Here is a 16322-nt window from a genome sequence, read left to right as displayed (position 1 = left end):
TGAAAATCAACATGCTGGTCTTACGTACTTTATATCATACTAGGAAAAATACCAGGTGGCAGTGCCACCTGTCAACATTCTTGTTGATGCGCTCAATGCGTTCAGTGCGCAGCAGATGTAGAGTAGGTGTGTGTCTGTGTGTGTCTTGTGCTGTGCTGCAGACAGATACAACAAGACAAACATATATTTATATACATCTTGTAATTAATACATTAAATATTAGATACAAAATAACGACTAAATTTCTTGCCTACATTCATTTTAAATTTCATGACCTAGGTATTCTATAAGTTGTAAAATACTAAATTCTTTTTCTAAAAACTTTTTTATTGTAAAAACGATGTTTCTAATTAAAATTGTTGACAATTTTTTTTGAAATGGTAGTTTGCAAAAACTTTTTCAATTTTTAGACAATCAAGCATTCTATTTTGCCATCTGGCTTATTATTTTACTCAATCTGGCATATTATTGTGAATAACAGTTGGCAGCACTGGTCACATAGGACCATGGTCCCCATAAGGTGGGGCTGACAGGGCTCTAGCCTGGGGGCCCGAGCTTAGGTAGGGGCCAGTTAAATGAAAAACACACCACAAATTTACTCGAATAATAAAAAGTCGCATTTTCCTGAGTATTCACATTTTAAAATACATGGCTTTGCGATGCAATTTTATGTGATATAGTGATTAAATAAATAATAATTCAAGTGTAGAATTTAATTTTATAATTATTTTAAGTATGTTTCCTGTTTCATGAGCACTTAAAATCACTTCTTTCAGACACGTTTAAAGCGTCATAGAAAGCGGCCGTGCATATATGACGGGTGGTGGTGGGCACTTTTTTTTTCCATCTGAATCAATCAACTGGATTTATTTATAAATCGCTGAAAATACACAAAATCATATCAACTCTGGGGTTGCGCGGAAAATATTTGAAGAACATTACTGTCGAAAATCACACTGCCCTTAACCTCAGCGATAGGTAGGGGAGCCCGCCATACATTCTCGCCTGGGGGCCCGCTTCAGGTTATGGGTACCATACATAATACCATGCAATGACAACATCGCGTCTCGCTTACACTTGAAGAATGAGAATGAGATTGTCATACAATCAGTACTTTTAGGGTGTAAACAGCTATTGTCGCGATAAAGCGAGGGTTGCAAGACCCCAAAGACAATATAGACATTTTCAGTGATGTGCTGTGTATTTTGATTTTTTAATTTAATTTCAGTGTATAGAATTGTATGTTTTTTCTTTTTTTCTTTTTCTCTCTTGTGTGGGTAATATTTTGTTATAATGTAAATCTCGTGTTGTGAACGGTGTGGTGTTATGTCCACAATGTTTTGTTTTTTTAAATAAATAAAATACACACGTTTGGTGCCAGTAAATTCATGCACGTGTACAGGCGCTATAATTTACCAGTAGACTTTATTACGAGGAATGGAATGATATAATATACATTGGAAAAGACGATATTTTTATTTTCCCTTCCGTCGCATAGATCCCGTGTCCCACATCTTCATAGACGGCTGCTCTAACAACTCAGCAATCGTGAAAAAATCTTACCCTGGCCTGATTAAAAAGGGCCTTGACACAGACCTTACCATCAAGTTAGATATTATCATTATACGTGGTTCGTGCAAGGCCGAAAAATACTGGGATGGCTGGCCGTCATCCAGAAGTGGATTGATAAAATTCGTGAAAGATGATGAAATGATAGGTATATTATGTATTATTATATATTAAGTAATAATTCCACCTTGAAATTATGTCCAATATAATAAACAATATTATTATCTTATCAAAATGAATGTTTTTAATAATTTTTGATAATAGTTTGCTACTATAATCCTTTTGATGTAGATTACGTAAATCCAATATTATTTATACTATTAAAATAATAATCCTGTTGACCTTTGAAGTTAAAACAGTTTATTATTTATTTATAACTACAATAATATAATAATCAGTAGGTACATATTTATTGAAACCGCCATAAATAATGTCACCCAATTTTAAAATCATAAACAATGGAATAATCTATAAATCTAGTGGGATCGAAATTTAAAATTATACACTAATACTCCGTTTACACGTGCATGGATTTACTGCTGTGCTTACTGCCATAACAAGACTATTCACGTATAAACACGTATTCTGCATGGATCAAAAAAATCAAAAACATCTGAATTTTCACGCGATAGCTGTAATGGTGAACCTGCTCGAAAAAACCAACTACACCACGCAGAGCGTTTTTGACATTTACCAATTTTCACAACCAGTCAAATAGCCACCACACAATAGCAACAACGCGTCTCGCTTACGCTTGAAGAATGAGATTAGCGATTATTTAAAATACACACTTTTGCTGCAAGTAAATCAATGCATATTGTGTACAGGCGCCATCACACTCCGTTTACAGGAGGGGCATGGATTTACTGCTGACAGTACGTGATATCGCGGCCATAACAAGAAAATTCACGTGTAAACACGTATTATGCATGAATCAAAAAAAAAAAATCAGAAACTTCTGAATTTTCACGCGATAGTTGGAACTTGCATGATGTATGCGGATGCCCAGCAGAACGATAATGGTGAACCTGCCGGAAAGAAACCAACTACACCACGCAGAGACGTTTACCAATTTTCTCAACTAGTCAAATAGCACGACACAATGACAACAACGCGTCTCGCTTACGCTTGAAGAATGAGATTGGCGAGGCAGCACTATTACGCGTATTGCGAGGAGGTGTTGTGAAGGATGATGATCCAGTAGTAAAACTGATCAGAAGAGACTCGAATGTGTTGTAGTCTATTGCAGTTCGTAAATTGAGATTTATTGCTTTCAATGATACTGGATGATGAGGTAGGTAGCTGGACTTCAATGGATCGAAGGTAGATGCGTGTTTGAGTAAATCTCAGTTTATTCTCCTCAACAATACTTGAACAATTCTTACAGACAATATATTTAGAATTACAGTTAAATTGATAAGGTTAAATTATAAAGGCGTGTTGCTATGAGAAAAGTTGAACCGCGAGCGACGAGCAGAGATTCAACTATGTGTTTCAAAGATTTGACGACGTATGTTATCAGATTCGCCCCGCTTTGAGCTTTTATAGAAATTATAACAAAGAAAGGTTATCTGAGGTCAGGGCGTTGACCGGTGACCACATGTCACTTGTTTACTGTGAGTTTACTAAGTACGAGCAAATCTGATAAGTTGGCACATTTCCTGATTACCTTATAAGGCCGCGGAAATGCTGCTAACGCGTATTTGTTACAATGTTGCTCAATAATTATTGTGAATAATTATAATTTATCAAGAAAGCAAATGTGTTTACGATGAAATTTGATGTCTTGCAAATTGCTGCGAAAGTTGACTGACCTGCCAGTGTGTGCAGTCAGTCAGATTATGAATCATGCCAACACGCTTTTCTTATCAACTAGTTTACATAGTAACAAATATTATTAGATACTTAAATATATTATGATAATTTATATGTAATGGTGAGTTTCCATGCTAGTCCCGACAGACCCCCTCCCTAGCGATCTGGTGTGGCAGGTCGTGATGCAGGAAGATAGACGGTGTGTAGCATGGTGACTCTTGCGTTAAAGTTGTCTTGGTGGTGCTCGGGATCCTGGGACGTCTGTCCTGATGTCCTTGAGGATTCTTTTTGTGAGGTGTTTCTTGCAAAGCTTCCACAACAGGAAACTGGTTGCTGCTGCAATGATGATGATGACGATTGCAAAAGTTGTCCAAGAAAGCTGGTTGGCTGCTGATGTGTCATTTATGATGGTGCCACCCGCGGCGGCTTGTGACAGCACGATTTCCTCTTTTGTCTGCTGGGAACCCATGTTATCGGATGTTGGCGTTAGTAACTTGATTTGTTACTGCTCTCGTATTTCACACTGGTTATTCCAGCTGTGTGGTCCAATATATATTGTTATTTTCTTGCTTGCGAAGCGTTTTGTCGTTGTGCAAAAACATACTGACCTGTATTTCGGTCACTCGTATGGTTTTTTTTGCTTGCACTGGTTTTGTAATAACAATGAAACTCGTGTCGTTGTTTTGCAATTTGACGCTTGAACATTCTGGCGGCGCGTGCCGTGTGCGATATTTATGGTTTATTGTTCCTTTGCATTTTGTTGACCTAGTCTCTCCGGGAAACGGACACGACGGCCTGTTCGGGTTACATATTGTGTTTGTCCGAGGTCAGTTCCCTTTGTCGGCGTTGTTTGCGTATGCAAGTTATTCTCGTTAAATAAATATGCCGGTTTTAAACGATCGATTGAAACCGTGATATTTTTTCCATGTTTGCAAATGACATAAGTACGCGTGTTGCGTGTTATGACTTCATATGGTCCATTGAACGGGGATTGAAGTGGAGTCTTCTTTTTTGATGTCGTCATTCGTCTGGCTCGCTTAGATTTTTCCTTGTTACATGTGTGGTGTGTGCACTTTTGTTACAAGTTGTGAGGTGATTGACATAACATAGGTAGTATGAAAATAGCATTAAGTTATTATGCAGAAGCTGGGGTTGTGACTTGAATTATTTGATAGAGTGTCCAATTTAGTTTAGGCTTGTGGGTTCAACCAAGGTATTTTCGGGCCATTTGAAAACATTGAGTACGAGGGAATTTGTCATTCAGCTGCTCGTAAGATGAAGTCTTCTGGAATTTCCTGCTTGCAGTTTGTGCAGAAGTGTGGAAAGGGGTAACTTAGCTTGTGAGTGGATCCACAGGGCTAAGAGAGATATAAGCTGTCGAGGGCGTTCGCGCCTGCTCGGATGAGCTTAGAGGCTGCTCTGTTAGTACATATCATTTGTATGTGCGTTAACAGGGTGCAGTGGAGTAGTTTGAAAGTGCGTTATCGAAACTACGAAGGGTTGAAAAATGGTTGGCTAAGTTTTGAGAAGTCTAAAGTTGGAGTATCAAAGGTTGCCTTAGACAATTACCAATAGTCAGGAATCTATCTAGTGTTAAGAATAGATCCTTCAAGTAAGAATGTCGTAGTGACAGAAGTCAAGGGTTGCTGCTTCTAAGTGTAAATAGAAATGCTAATTTCGTGGTGTGTACCTATATATGAATGTGTGTAGGAAAACCTTGAGCTTGCCTGAGCGGAGTGGAGTTAGCGTGTCGTCTGGATGCATCTGGTGGATGACGATGGCCAAGGCGGGTTGCTTGGTGTCCTCCGTCGTGACGCCTGTGATGCACTGGTCAGCTGCTGGCTGCACCGGACTGCCTCCGCCTGATTTGGTGCTCCGGCGATTTGGCTGCGCTGGTGGTTGGATGAATGTGGCTGATGAGTGCAAGGATGCGAATCCTTGGTGGGTTGGTGTGATTCATCCTGTTCGGCTACACGTCGCAGTCCGGCGACCAGTCGTTCCATCCTGGCGAGTATCATTCTGTTGTGGCTGCTGGCTCCTGATGACGACCAGGTTGTGATGTTGGAGTCGTCTGACGAGCTGGATCTGATGGGGCTAGAGTCAGGACTCTCTGGGGCTCCAAATCTGATGGGGCCGCTGTCGGAGGTGTCCTGTGATGATTCTGAGCCGTAATCTGAACTGTCTTCTGAAGTCTGTGAACAGTTGTTCTCAGGCCAAGGTGATGGAATCCTGTCGGTTACTGGTCTGGTCTGTGGTGTGGTCTGCTGGACTGGTGTTGTGGTGTTGTCTCCAGCAATACTGTTATACCCAGCGAAATATTGTCCGGCGGGCATCGTGAAAAGCAAGTGATTTTAATCGAATAGAAATACGCGGGAAAACGGATGTTGAAAAACTTCGCGGGAAAAACGAGATCGACGATTCGGTTCAACTTTCTCAAAGCAAACGCAGTGTAAATTTATAAAAAAATTAAATATGCAAGTAAAGACTGTAAAAATTGATCAGCTGAATTGATTGATTTACTTTTGAGGGGTCACCACTATTGCGAAGAGGTGTGAAGGATGATGATCCAGTAGTAAAACTGATCAGAAGAGACTCGAATGTGTTGTAGTCTATTGCAGTTCGTAAATTGAGATTTATTGCTTTCAATGATACTGGATGATGAGGTAGGTAGCTGGACTTCAATGGATCGAAGGTAGATGCGTGTTTGAGTAAATCTCAGTTTATTCTCCTCAACAATACTTGAACAATTCTTACAGACAATATATTTAGAATTACAGTTAAATTGATAAGGTTAAATTATAAAGGCGTGTTGCTATGAGAAAAGTTGAACCGCGAGCGACGAGCAGAGATTCAACTATGTGTTTCAAAGATTTGACGACGTATGTTATCAGATTCGCCCCGCTTTGAGCTTTTATAGAAATTATAACAAAGAAAGGTTATCTGAGGTCAGGGCGTTGACCGGTGACCACATGTCACTTGTTTACTGTGAGTTTACTAAGTACGAGCAAATCTGATAAGTTGGCACATTTCCTGATTACCTTATAAGGCCGCGGAAATGCTGCTAACGCGTATTTGTTACAATGTTGCTCAATAATTATTGTGAATAATTATAATTTATCAAGAAAGCAAATGTGTTTACGATGAAATTTGATGTCTTGCAAATTGCTGCGAAAGTTGACTGACCTGCCAGTGTGTGCAGTCAGTCAGATTATGAATCATGCCAACACGCTTTTCTTATCAACTAGTTTACATAGTAACAAATATTATTAGATACTTAAATATATTATGATAATTTATATGTAATGGTGAGTTTCCATGCTAGTCCCGACACGCGTAAACAGTTATTGTCGCGATTTTTTAATTTATACACTATTGGTGCCAGTACACCCGTGCACGTGTACAAGCGCTATTATCTACTAGACAAAAACTCGTCCAAGGAGGTACGAAGATATTTTGCGACTTCCCCGAGAGTCACAACCCATGGTTTGGGAGGCCGTGATTGAGATTTCTCATTTCGAGAATTGAACGTTTCGAAATTTGATTCCTGTTTCTCAAGAAAAAAGAGATAATAGTAGAAAACAAGTTTTTACAGTGGAATTTTGTATTTTTCAAGATAATTTGATACATTATTATGACAATTGGCGATCAATACAATTTTTAATGAACGACATCTGAAAAAATGCTAATATAACAATTTTAGCATTGACCACTTCACAAACAAGCGACAATTTCCTTCCTTTGAGACATTATTGCTTGAAATTATAATATAATATGTGGAAATATCTAATATAAGTTTCATGGAAAGAGGGGAGGGGGGTTCAATCATGGAAAAGAAAAGTGGATGCTGTGTCGAATAGAATCTGAATTAGTGTATTTTGACCATTGACATTACGAATTTACGCAAAATTTGAGACACGAATAGTGCACACTAAACTAAGTTTTTAAAATCCTATTACACCCTGCGTAAGCCAAGTCATAAAAGATAATAGTCCAAAAATATTCATCTATCTATAAAATATCTTAAAAAAATCTATGCACAGGCATAATTTTAGATATTTTATAGATAGACGAACATTTTTTATACATTATCGTTTAATTTAGGCAAGACTAAATGAATTTAAAAACAAAACTAACCAACACCCTGTAATATGTACATATTCTTAATTAAATGAAAACTAATAGTTATGACTGAAAAAGTGTGCATTATTTTTGTCGGATCGCCCATGGCATACGTAAACTATTATGGTTTAGTTTAGGCAGGGTTTACTTGATTTTTAAAAACTCACCAGCACCATCTGTAATTTGCATACTTAGTTCAATGAAAACAAAGAAGCATGACCAACGTCCGAGTACATACTCGTATTTATTAATTAAAACATTTGAAATTGTAAATTATCAAAAAAATGTCTCAAATTGCAAGCTTCGTATTTTTCCGCTAGGTGCCTCTATAGGTACAACCCGCCATCTTAATATTCTACCTCCACCCCTCTCCACTGCTACATAGTCAAAGAGTTATTACAAACATTAGATGATGACGAGACCGATTACCTGTAATTTACAAAAACAAACATTAAAGTTTACCTTCAGTTTTGTGCTATAGAGCAGTTTTTGTCTTTACTAGGTATGTATATATAAACATACTGTAATTCGTAATAGGAACCTAGTATTTTGAAGAATAAAAACATTTCGATAATAATAATTAGGTAGGTATACTATTACGTAAATTCAGAGAGGAGTTAATTTGACAGATAAACAAATCAGTTTATTTTTAAAATATATAATCCGTTTCGTACAAAATTAATTATCATCTGTCAATGACCAAGTTATCTAGTTTACGAAAATCTAGAATTGTTATTGTCATGACATTAATAATATATTGGTAGACACATGTTTAAAATAATGTAATCTATTGTCAGCACTATTTTGTATATATACGATAGCTTGATATATATCTGCAGTTCATACATTGGACAGAGTTCAAACATGAAGCTCTTTTTCGTCGTGTTGGTAGTCTTGGGGCTTTCCTGCGGAGCCTTGGCTCAGCCGGTTCCGGAGACCAAAACCCTGCAACAGGATTTGGATGATTTCATCGGTTTGCTGCCACTCAATAAGATCCTAGACATTCTTATCAAGAATTTGGATGATTCTGAAATACAGGCGGCCATCGACTATATATTCAGTGACGACTTCAAGAGCCTTGTTGTTGAAATTGAAGCCATTCCTGAGTACAAAGTCGTAAGTGAAGACAAATGGAATTTAAAAAATAATATTAGCTCATTTATAAATATAGTGCTAGTATAATTAAAATTAGATATGTAATGCGCTGTTTGTGGCATATCATAAGTGGCGACAGAAGTCTTTTTATCTTAATTAAACGTTATTTAAACATTTTATGTTGACAGTTGTTTTGGGCTATAACTGTTACATTATTCAGAACTATTATAGTATCTTTTAGTTTTAAAGCACTTTTAAGAGATGACTATTAAACAGATTCACATCTACATTAAGTAGACTGGACCTGTTTTTACAAAGTATTTAATTTACTTCAACTATCTTATATCTTTCGTCAGACGTTTAAAGTTTTTTTTTTGCATATTCCTTAAACGAAACCTAACAATAAATAATGAACATAAATAATATTGAAGGTAATACATATTATATTTAATTGGGAGTAAGCAATTATAGAGGGTAAAATTTTCAGTCTCTATAGGTAATTTATCACATTTTTTGCTGTCTCGACTAGGGAATCCAATCCCGATCCAAAATTCTGATCCCGGGATTTCGGGATTACAATTTGACAATCCCGGGATTGGCATTTTTTCCATTATTAATACAAAATTTTTATATTTACAAATAACATTGATAAAATCGGTCAAAAATAAATCTAGGATAATTTATACTATTTAAGACATTTATTGTTAATATTGTATACGTTTAATCTCGGAAATACGTAAGTTTAATGGAGTAAATATTATTGTAATATAAATAATAATGTGAATTCAATATGAGATTGCTGTTTCTGATAGTAAAGACTTAATGAATGGGTTAGCGAGATTTAAAATAGTAAAGCAAATCATAATGTGCCTATGGCCTTTCCGCTTTATAAATCTAATTAGTCAGCCAAATATGAAACTGCCGTAAAACGTATGAGGTCATGGGGTGGAATTATTTTGTTAATAGTGCGAAGAATTTTTTTTTTCTAATCTTTCTCATTTTTATTAATTTATGTGAAAAAATAAAATGAATCGGCAACTTACACATCGGTGTAAATCAAACTTCATTTAAATTCAGTTTATTTCTAATGTAGTTATTTGTTATTAAAAGTATATTTTCTGTTATATTTTCGTTTTTATTTTATTTTCCATAAAAAATGATAAAAAAGTAAATCCCGGGATTCATAGGTATCGAAAATGGCTCGGGATCCCTAGTCTCGACGAAAGAGTGTATTTTACAAGCACGGTTATTTGAAAAAATCTTATTAATTGTATGTAGTTTTCTGTGTATTTTTTATTTTAGTTGTTATTAATAAGATTATATTACATATGTTCTGATTAAAACCAATATTTTGGAATCTACGAAGATAAGTACGTTCCTACCGACATACACGAATTTGGTTGAATCAACACATTAATAAAAACGATAGGGGTAATTTTTTATGGTATGCATCGATTGATAATCATTGATTAGAACCTACGTGTGGGAAAAACAACTTTTGATACTGGCAGGAGAGTTTCAATAATTTTATTGAAAATACATAACGCCTTGCAAAATCTTCAGAAACGTACTTATCTATTACAATCAGGTGGCATAGCTAAATAATTGTGTCCCTACCTATTTTTTTAAAAATATAAAAAAACATGAAATTTGGCATGATGGATTGGAATATTTTAAAAGTAATTTTCGAGATATTGAGCCGCTTTGAAATATATCCAGGAGCCCCAAAATTCTAAATGGCTAGAAAAAAGTAATTTTCTATGGTTTTGACGGTAGTTACCGTTAGAATTGATTGATTTTCAATAAGAATAATATGTAAATTGTAGTGTTAAATACTAATATAAAATTAAACTTGACATTCAGCAATAGGAAGTCAATACAATACCAAGACGGTGGCCGTAATATCAATTGTCTTCAATTACAGTCTGATTTAGTAGTGAATATTAATTCAAAGTTAAACTTGTAATTTTGTAAATACGCCAAGATTGTGCACAAAATCCTATTTTTTTTACAACGTTTTTCTTAGCTCGTCTTCTTATTTGTCCAGTGGTTGTTTGTCCAGTACAAATCTTGCAAACGATTTTTAACTAATTTCTCAACTAACTAGACATTTGAAAATTTTAGAATATATCAGAACACGGTGCCAATGCATTTTTTTAATACTTTTAGCCTTCTTTAAGTAGAATTTAATTCATTTTCAGTTAATTCTGTTTTGTATGAAAAGTTATTTCGATACCATTATTGGTTGTTAGGGGGTCTTAGCAACTAAATTATTAATATATACGTGCGTTACAATGGAAATCAATATGAAATCATATTTCATTATTCAGTATTTCTATGAAGTACAATTTTTTTTGATCGTTTAAGCTAGTCAAGTCAAGTTTATATGATTCAACAGAAAATTTAAAAACTTAAGTATATAAAAAGTTCTTTTTATCTTGTAATTATTTATGATTAGATTGATTTTTTTTTAAATCAGTAAATCTCTTTACTAAACCTACTCATATCGAACATGGATAATTTTAAAACACTTATATGAAATAGAAATTAGAAATATTAGAAAAATCTTTTTTGTGAAAAAATACGACACCCAGAAAGATTTGAACCTGTATCTCTCATCTATGTTCAATAAAAAAATGTTACATTCTTAAATCTTGTTAAAATTATTCGTTGAATAAAAAAATAGTTAACCACTCATACGATTTGGATTTTTAAACGTGAGATAAATAATATTCGATATACATTAAGATTTTTTGGATCCACATTGTCTGCATGCAATTGTGTGATGTATTGACTGGTTAGTGTCTCTATGACTAATAATATAATACAGTGAATAGACAGAGTAAGTTGTTTGAGATGAACAGGTTAATTATTGTAATTATTGATTTAATATTTGGCCTAACGCTTACCATGGATTCTGTAATAATGTTTTTTTTACACATGCAACATTCAGTCGTGCAATTTAATACCATACCTATAGGCACAACAAGTACCGCATATAAATATTATGATGATTTAAAATTTATTTTACCTACAGGTATTCGATTACTTGAAGTCCACTGGTCTTCCGATAGAATACTGGCGACAATGGATTCACGACCTCATCGGAATTTCCAGGACGTCTTCTTCAGTAGCACCATACAAAGGCATCAACGCCATGATCCTAGATATTATTGCTGTCATTCCTTTCGATAAACTAGAAGCCATGTTCAACGACAAAGCCCAGAATAGCCCGTCATTTAATGAACTCCTTGAAAAAATGCAGTCTCCAGTATTCAGCACCCTCACCAAAACCATTGCTGCCAATAAAAGAGTCCTGGCACTTTCTGCTCGCTTGAGAGCCGTCGGAGTTGACGTTGACAAGTACATTGCTTGGTTGAAGGAAGTCTTCGGATTGAAATTTAGCCGTGACGTGCAAGTGCGTGGACTCAATGAAGATCTGCAGGATTTCATTGATCTGATACCACAGCAAGAGATTCTGGAAATATTTTTTCTCACTCTCGGAGACAAAGAGGTTCAAGCGGCGCTTGCGTACATCTGCGGTGATGATTTTAAAAACTTAGTGCTTGAGATTGAAGCTATTCCGGAATATACATTGGTGAGATATTTCTATTTGTTTAGTGTATTTCAATACAACTAATATATTATTATTGATGCTATTAACAGGCAAAAAGCATTACTATAAAGTTCAAAATATTAAATTTTAGTCTGGGGATACACGATAATTTTTCGAACATATTAACGTACCTACAGTCTAACTTGGTTATTACGATCACGGAAATAGCGAGATCTCGGATGTAATGAGGAAAAATTCGTTGACATTTTAGTTTGTGATTTTCTCTTTAAATTTATTCACTTTTATAACGAGCTACTTCTCGGGTATACCAAGCAACACTGTCAATGTGTCGATCGTTTAAAAACAACATTTTCGACCCTAAGCAATAAAATCCGACCGTGCAGTTAACTAGACCGATGCCGCCGGGATCGGATTACGTTTATGACACTAGTTAAGTGTCTAAGTACCTAATTGGTGTTTTCGCTGACAACACTGAAAAAGTATCCACGCATATGGTTGAAATTGCATGTAAAAAATCCAAGCTTTGTGAAGTCAGTAGGTACCTACCAGCACCGGTGGCTCAGCATTTCATTACAATAAACAACTTCTTTTGTAGTTTATGAATGCCATGCTTGTTTTGGGGATTTTTACGATGGATTTCAAATGTTTTATGTTCTATGCTTAAATATAACGTGGTGCGAAAAATGTTATATAAAGATATAACGACGAATGCTTATAACGAGCAAATTCAGTCGGTCCCATCTTCCTCGTAATAACCAATTTCGACTGATTTAAATAATTTTATAAATATTACATAAAAAATAAATGCTATATTTTTGTGTTATATACTTACTTAGCTCAGTCATTCAACTAGAATAACAGTCTTTAAATTTGTGGCATGCAATATTATGAAATGCAAATGTCAGCGCCGCAGGCGAAATCCGGTGAATAATATTTTTTTTAAAGAATATACAAAGTAAGTGAACTTAATTAGGGGTTTTTGAATAATGCATGAACCGGAAGATAATATTTTATTTGTCTGCTAGACGGAGCGATAATCTCGGTGATTTCATAAACTAGGCTCAATCCACGATGGCCGCGTGGCTTAAGCGTCGGCCTATAACGTCCTGGGTGCCAGGTTCAAATCCAGGGTCTGCCAAGTACACATATTGTTTTTTTTAATTTTTAATTAATGAAATAAATAGACGTTCGTTACGATTTGATACAGAAAGTAGACGAGGAAGTTTAATAAGTTTCTATCTACTACTTTTAGTAGTTTTAATTGATTATTCTCTTAAAATAATGTTTTTTTTATTGCGGATTGAGAATTAATATGCCCGACACTTCATATAAAAATAAAAGAGCTCTCTTCTCATTATAACTTAAACACATGCACAATTAAATCATTATTTACGTGTGCATATTTAAATTCTCAAGAGCTCATGTAAACGATTTATTCATTGTAAGCTCTTTCCATGGTCAACCCAAAGTATTGAGATAGCAGTACTATTTGATGTGTAGTTTTATATAAATTACCATTGCAGTTTTTTTTGGGTCTGTGATACAAAATAGCAGTATCATACGTTTCATTAATTTGCCAAAGACCTCATATCATATCTGTTTCATTCGAGTAACAGAAAGAAATACATCATTTTTGAAATTGTTTATTGGCCAGGGATGCACCAAGATTTCCTGGTATATTATCTACCTAGATAAAATCGTGATTAAAAGAATATGAACTATTTCAAACTGAATTTATTTATAGATCTATAACTATTTGGATTCTGCCGGACTACCAATTCACGACTGGATCCAAGCCCTTCATCATTTCCTCAAAATTAAATCAGCCAATCGCCAAGTCTCAACCAGGGGCGTCAACTCCCTCATCCAAGAGATCAAAGCTGCCCTCCCCTTGGGCAAGATGGAAGCTTTGTATCATGATAAAATGAAAAACAGCAAAGCATTCAAGGAGATGATTGATAAGCTACACACACCTGAGTTCAAGAGGTTTACTGATGCTGTGGCTGCTAACAAGAGGGCCCTAGGCCTTTATAATCGCTTGAAGGGTGTTGGAGTTGACGTTGACAGCTTCATCGCATGGTTTAAGGATTTCTTCGGTCTTAACTATTAAAGTTTTCATTTTGTTCAACATTCATGCCAAGCAACCGTTATTTATAGTTATTTGTTTTTGTAATAAAGCATACACGAAAAAATATCTAATATATCTTTTTATTCCTATTACTTATATCCATTGCTGTGAATATTTTCGATTATAAAGCATACTATAGATATACCGAACTGGATAAAGCTACAGCTAAAATATATTTTTTTTTTTTTTTTTTATTTTATTATAAGTCTATATTATAAGTAGTAGTTATAGTAATTTATTATAAGTCCATTCTGTAGCAAGATGACAAAACATGATAATATGTTTTTTTTTTGGCAAATTGATCTATGTATACCTTTAGACTCGTCTTAGTGAGATCTACAAGATATCAAAATATGATATATTTAAGTCTTATAGGTTGGGAGAAATCACCTGTGTCGATATGGTATAGAAATGTTGAATAACCTTCGAAGTTTAAAATTGCTCTCCTGAATAATTTAGAAAAATGGACATATCGTGTTTTGCCATCCTACGAAGTGTTCATTTACTGGGTTTCTAAATAGTAAATACAAAAAATACAGCGTAGGTATCCCTTAAAAATAATAAAATAACTGTAAAAGTTTACACAGCACTTCTCATCAAAAAAAAAAATGACACTAAAGGGGTTTATTTGACTTGAATCAATATAATGTTGTGCTGCAAGTAAAAATAATAAAATTTAAATTGTTAAGTAAGTTTAGCACAGAAAATTACTTTAACTAGGTTCTAACATTATAATAAAAATGCAAAATAACCATATTTCCTACATATTTTAGATTTTATAATAATAATATTAAACCGTTTATTATGCTAATTTTCTTAATGACTACATAAACTATTATTAATTCTCTTTTTTTACGATAACAATTTGGTCTTTGATAGTAGGTTGCTGTTGCTACATGTATCTTACACAGTTTATGAACAAAACTAAATAATTAAAACTAATATGTAAAAAAATATACTTAATATATTCTCACAAAATAATATAATTTATTATCTCATGGATACTCTCATTGGCAGGCTTACAAACTGATAGTTTTGATACCCCAAACGATAAAAAAATTAATGAAACTCCAACTTCTATCTGGTGAAAATATCAATCTCTTTTCTAGAATCACATTCTGTAATTAAAAATTATTGTTATTGAAGATGACAGTGATGTGATGACACATCATGGTCCCCACATCCTGAAGCGGGCCTCCAGGCTAAGGTTTTTGGCAAGTCCCCTTACTTATTGTCAAGGTTAAATCCAGTGTGATGCCCTACATTAACTGCGTTTTCCAAATGGTGTTCGATGTAAACTTTCGCGATTTTTAATACATTCACTTGAATTATGGAGTTATCGGGTATCGACACACAATAATCAAAAACTACATCGCACAACCACATATTTTTTTAACGTTAACAATCTTAAAGTAATAATTACAAGATAAAAGAACTTTTTATATACAACGTTTTTAAATTTTCTGTTGAATCATATAAACTTGACTTGACTAGCTTAAACGATCAAAAAAAATTGTATTTGATAGAAATACTGAATAATGAAATGTCATTTCATATTGATTTCCATAGTAACGTACGTATATATTATTTAATAATTTAGTTGCTAGGACCCCCTAGTAACCAATAATGGTATCGAAATAACTTTTCATACAAAACAGAATTAACTAAAAATGGATTCAATTCTACTTAAAGATGGCTAAAAGTATTAAAAAAATGCACTGGCATCGTGTTCTGATATATTCTAAAAGTTTCAAATGTCTAGCTAGTCGGGAAGTTAGTTAAAAATCGATTGCAAGATTTGTACCGGACAAATAAGAATACAACCTAAGAAAAACGTTGTAAAATAGTACCGCAAGCGACTTTTTTAAATTTCTTTTTCTAAAATAGGAATTGTTCCAATTTGGTCACGACTCAAAGGGCAGACAGTTGGCCTGATAATCTGCCAATGTTATTTAAGCTTTACATTGCATTTGTTTTTGAGATATATTTTAGTTGTTACATAATTATCCGATCTCCTCT

The 16322-nt window shown here is 34.5% G+C and overlaps 1 protein-coding gene across 1 annotated transcript; it reads left to right on the top strand.

Annotated features, from left to right (window-relative positions):
* The first annotated feature begins 8346 nt into the window (after window positions 1–8346).
* Window positions 8347–14361, top strand: LOC147071453 (uncharacterized). The gene is made up of 3 exons (XM_085948607.1): window positions 8347–8619; window positions 11636–12196; window positions 13920–14361. Exons 1-3 carry the CDS (start codon window positions 8368–8370, stop codon window positions 14283–14285), a joined length of 1179 nt encoding a protein of 392 aa, XP_085804733.1. The 5' UTR covers window positions 8347–8367; the 3' UTR covers window positions 14286–14361.
* The last annotated feature ends 1961 nt before the right edge of the window (window positions 14362–16322 follow it).

The sequence above is a fragment of the Rhyacophila brunnea genome, unplaced genomic scaffold (genome assembly GCF_057557595.1).
Source record: "Rhyacophila brunnea isolate RB1 unplaced genomic scaffold, BYU_Rbru_1.0 scaffold_20, whole genome shotgun sequence".
Classification (NCBI taxonomy): Eukaryota; Metazoa; Arthropoda; class Insecta; order Trichoptera; family Rhyacophilidae; genus Rhyacophila; species Rhyacophila brunnea.
This window is presented reverse-complemented; position numbering and strand designations above follow the sequence as displayed.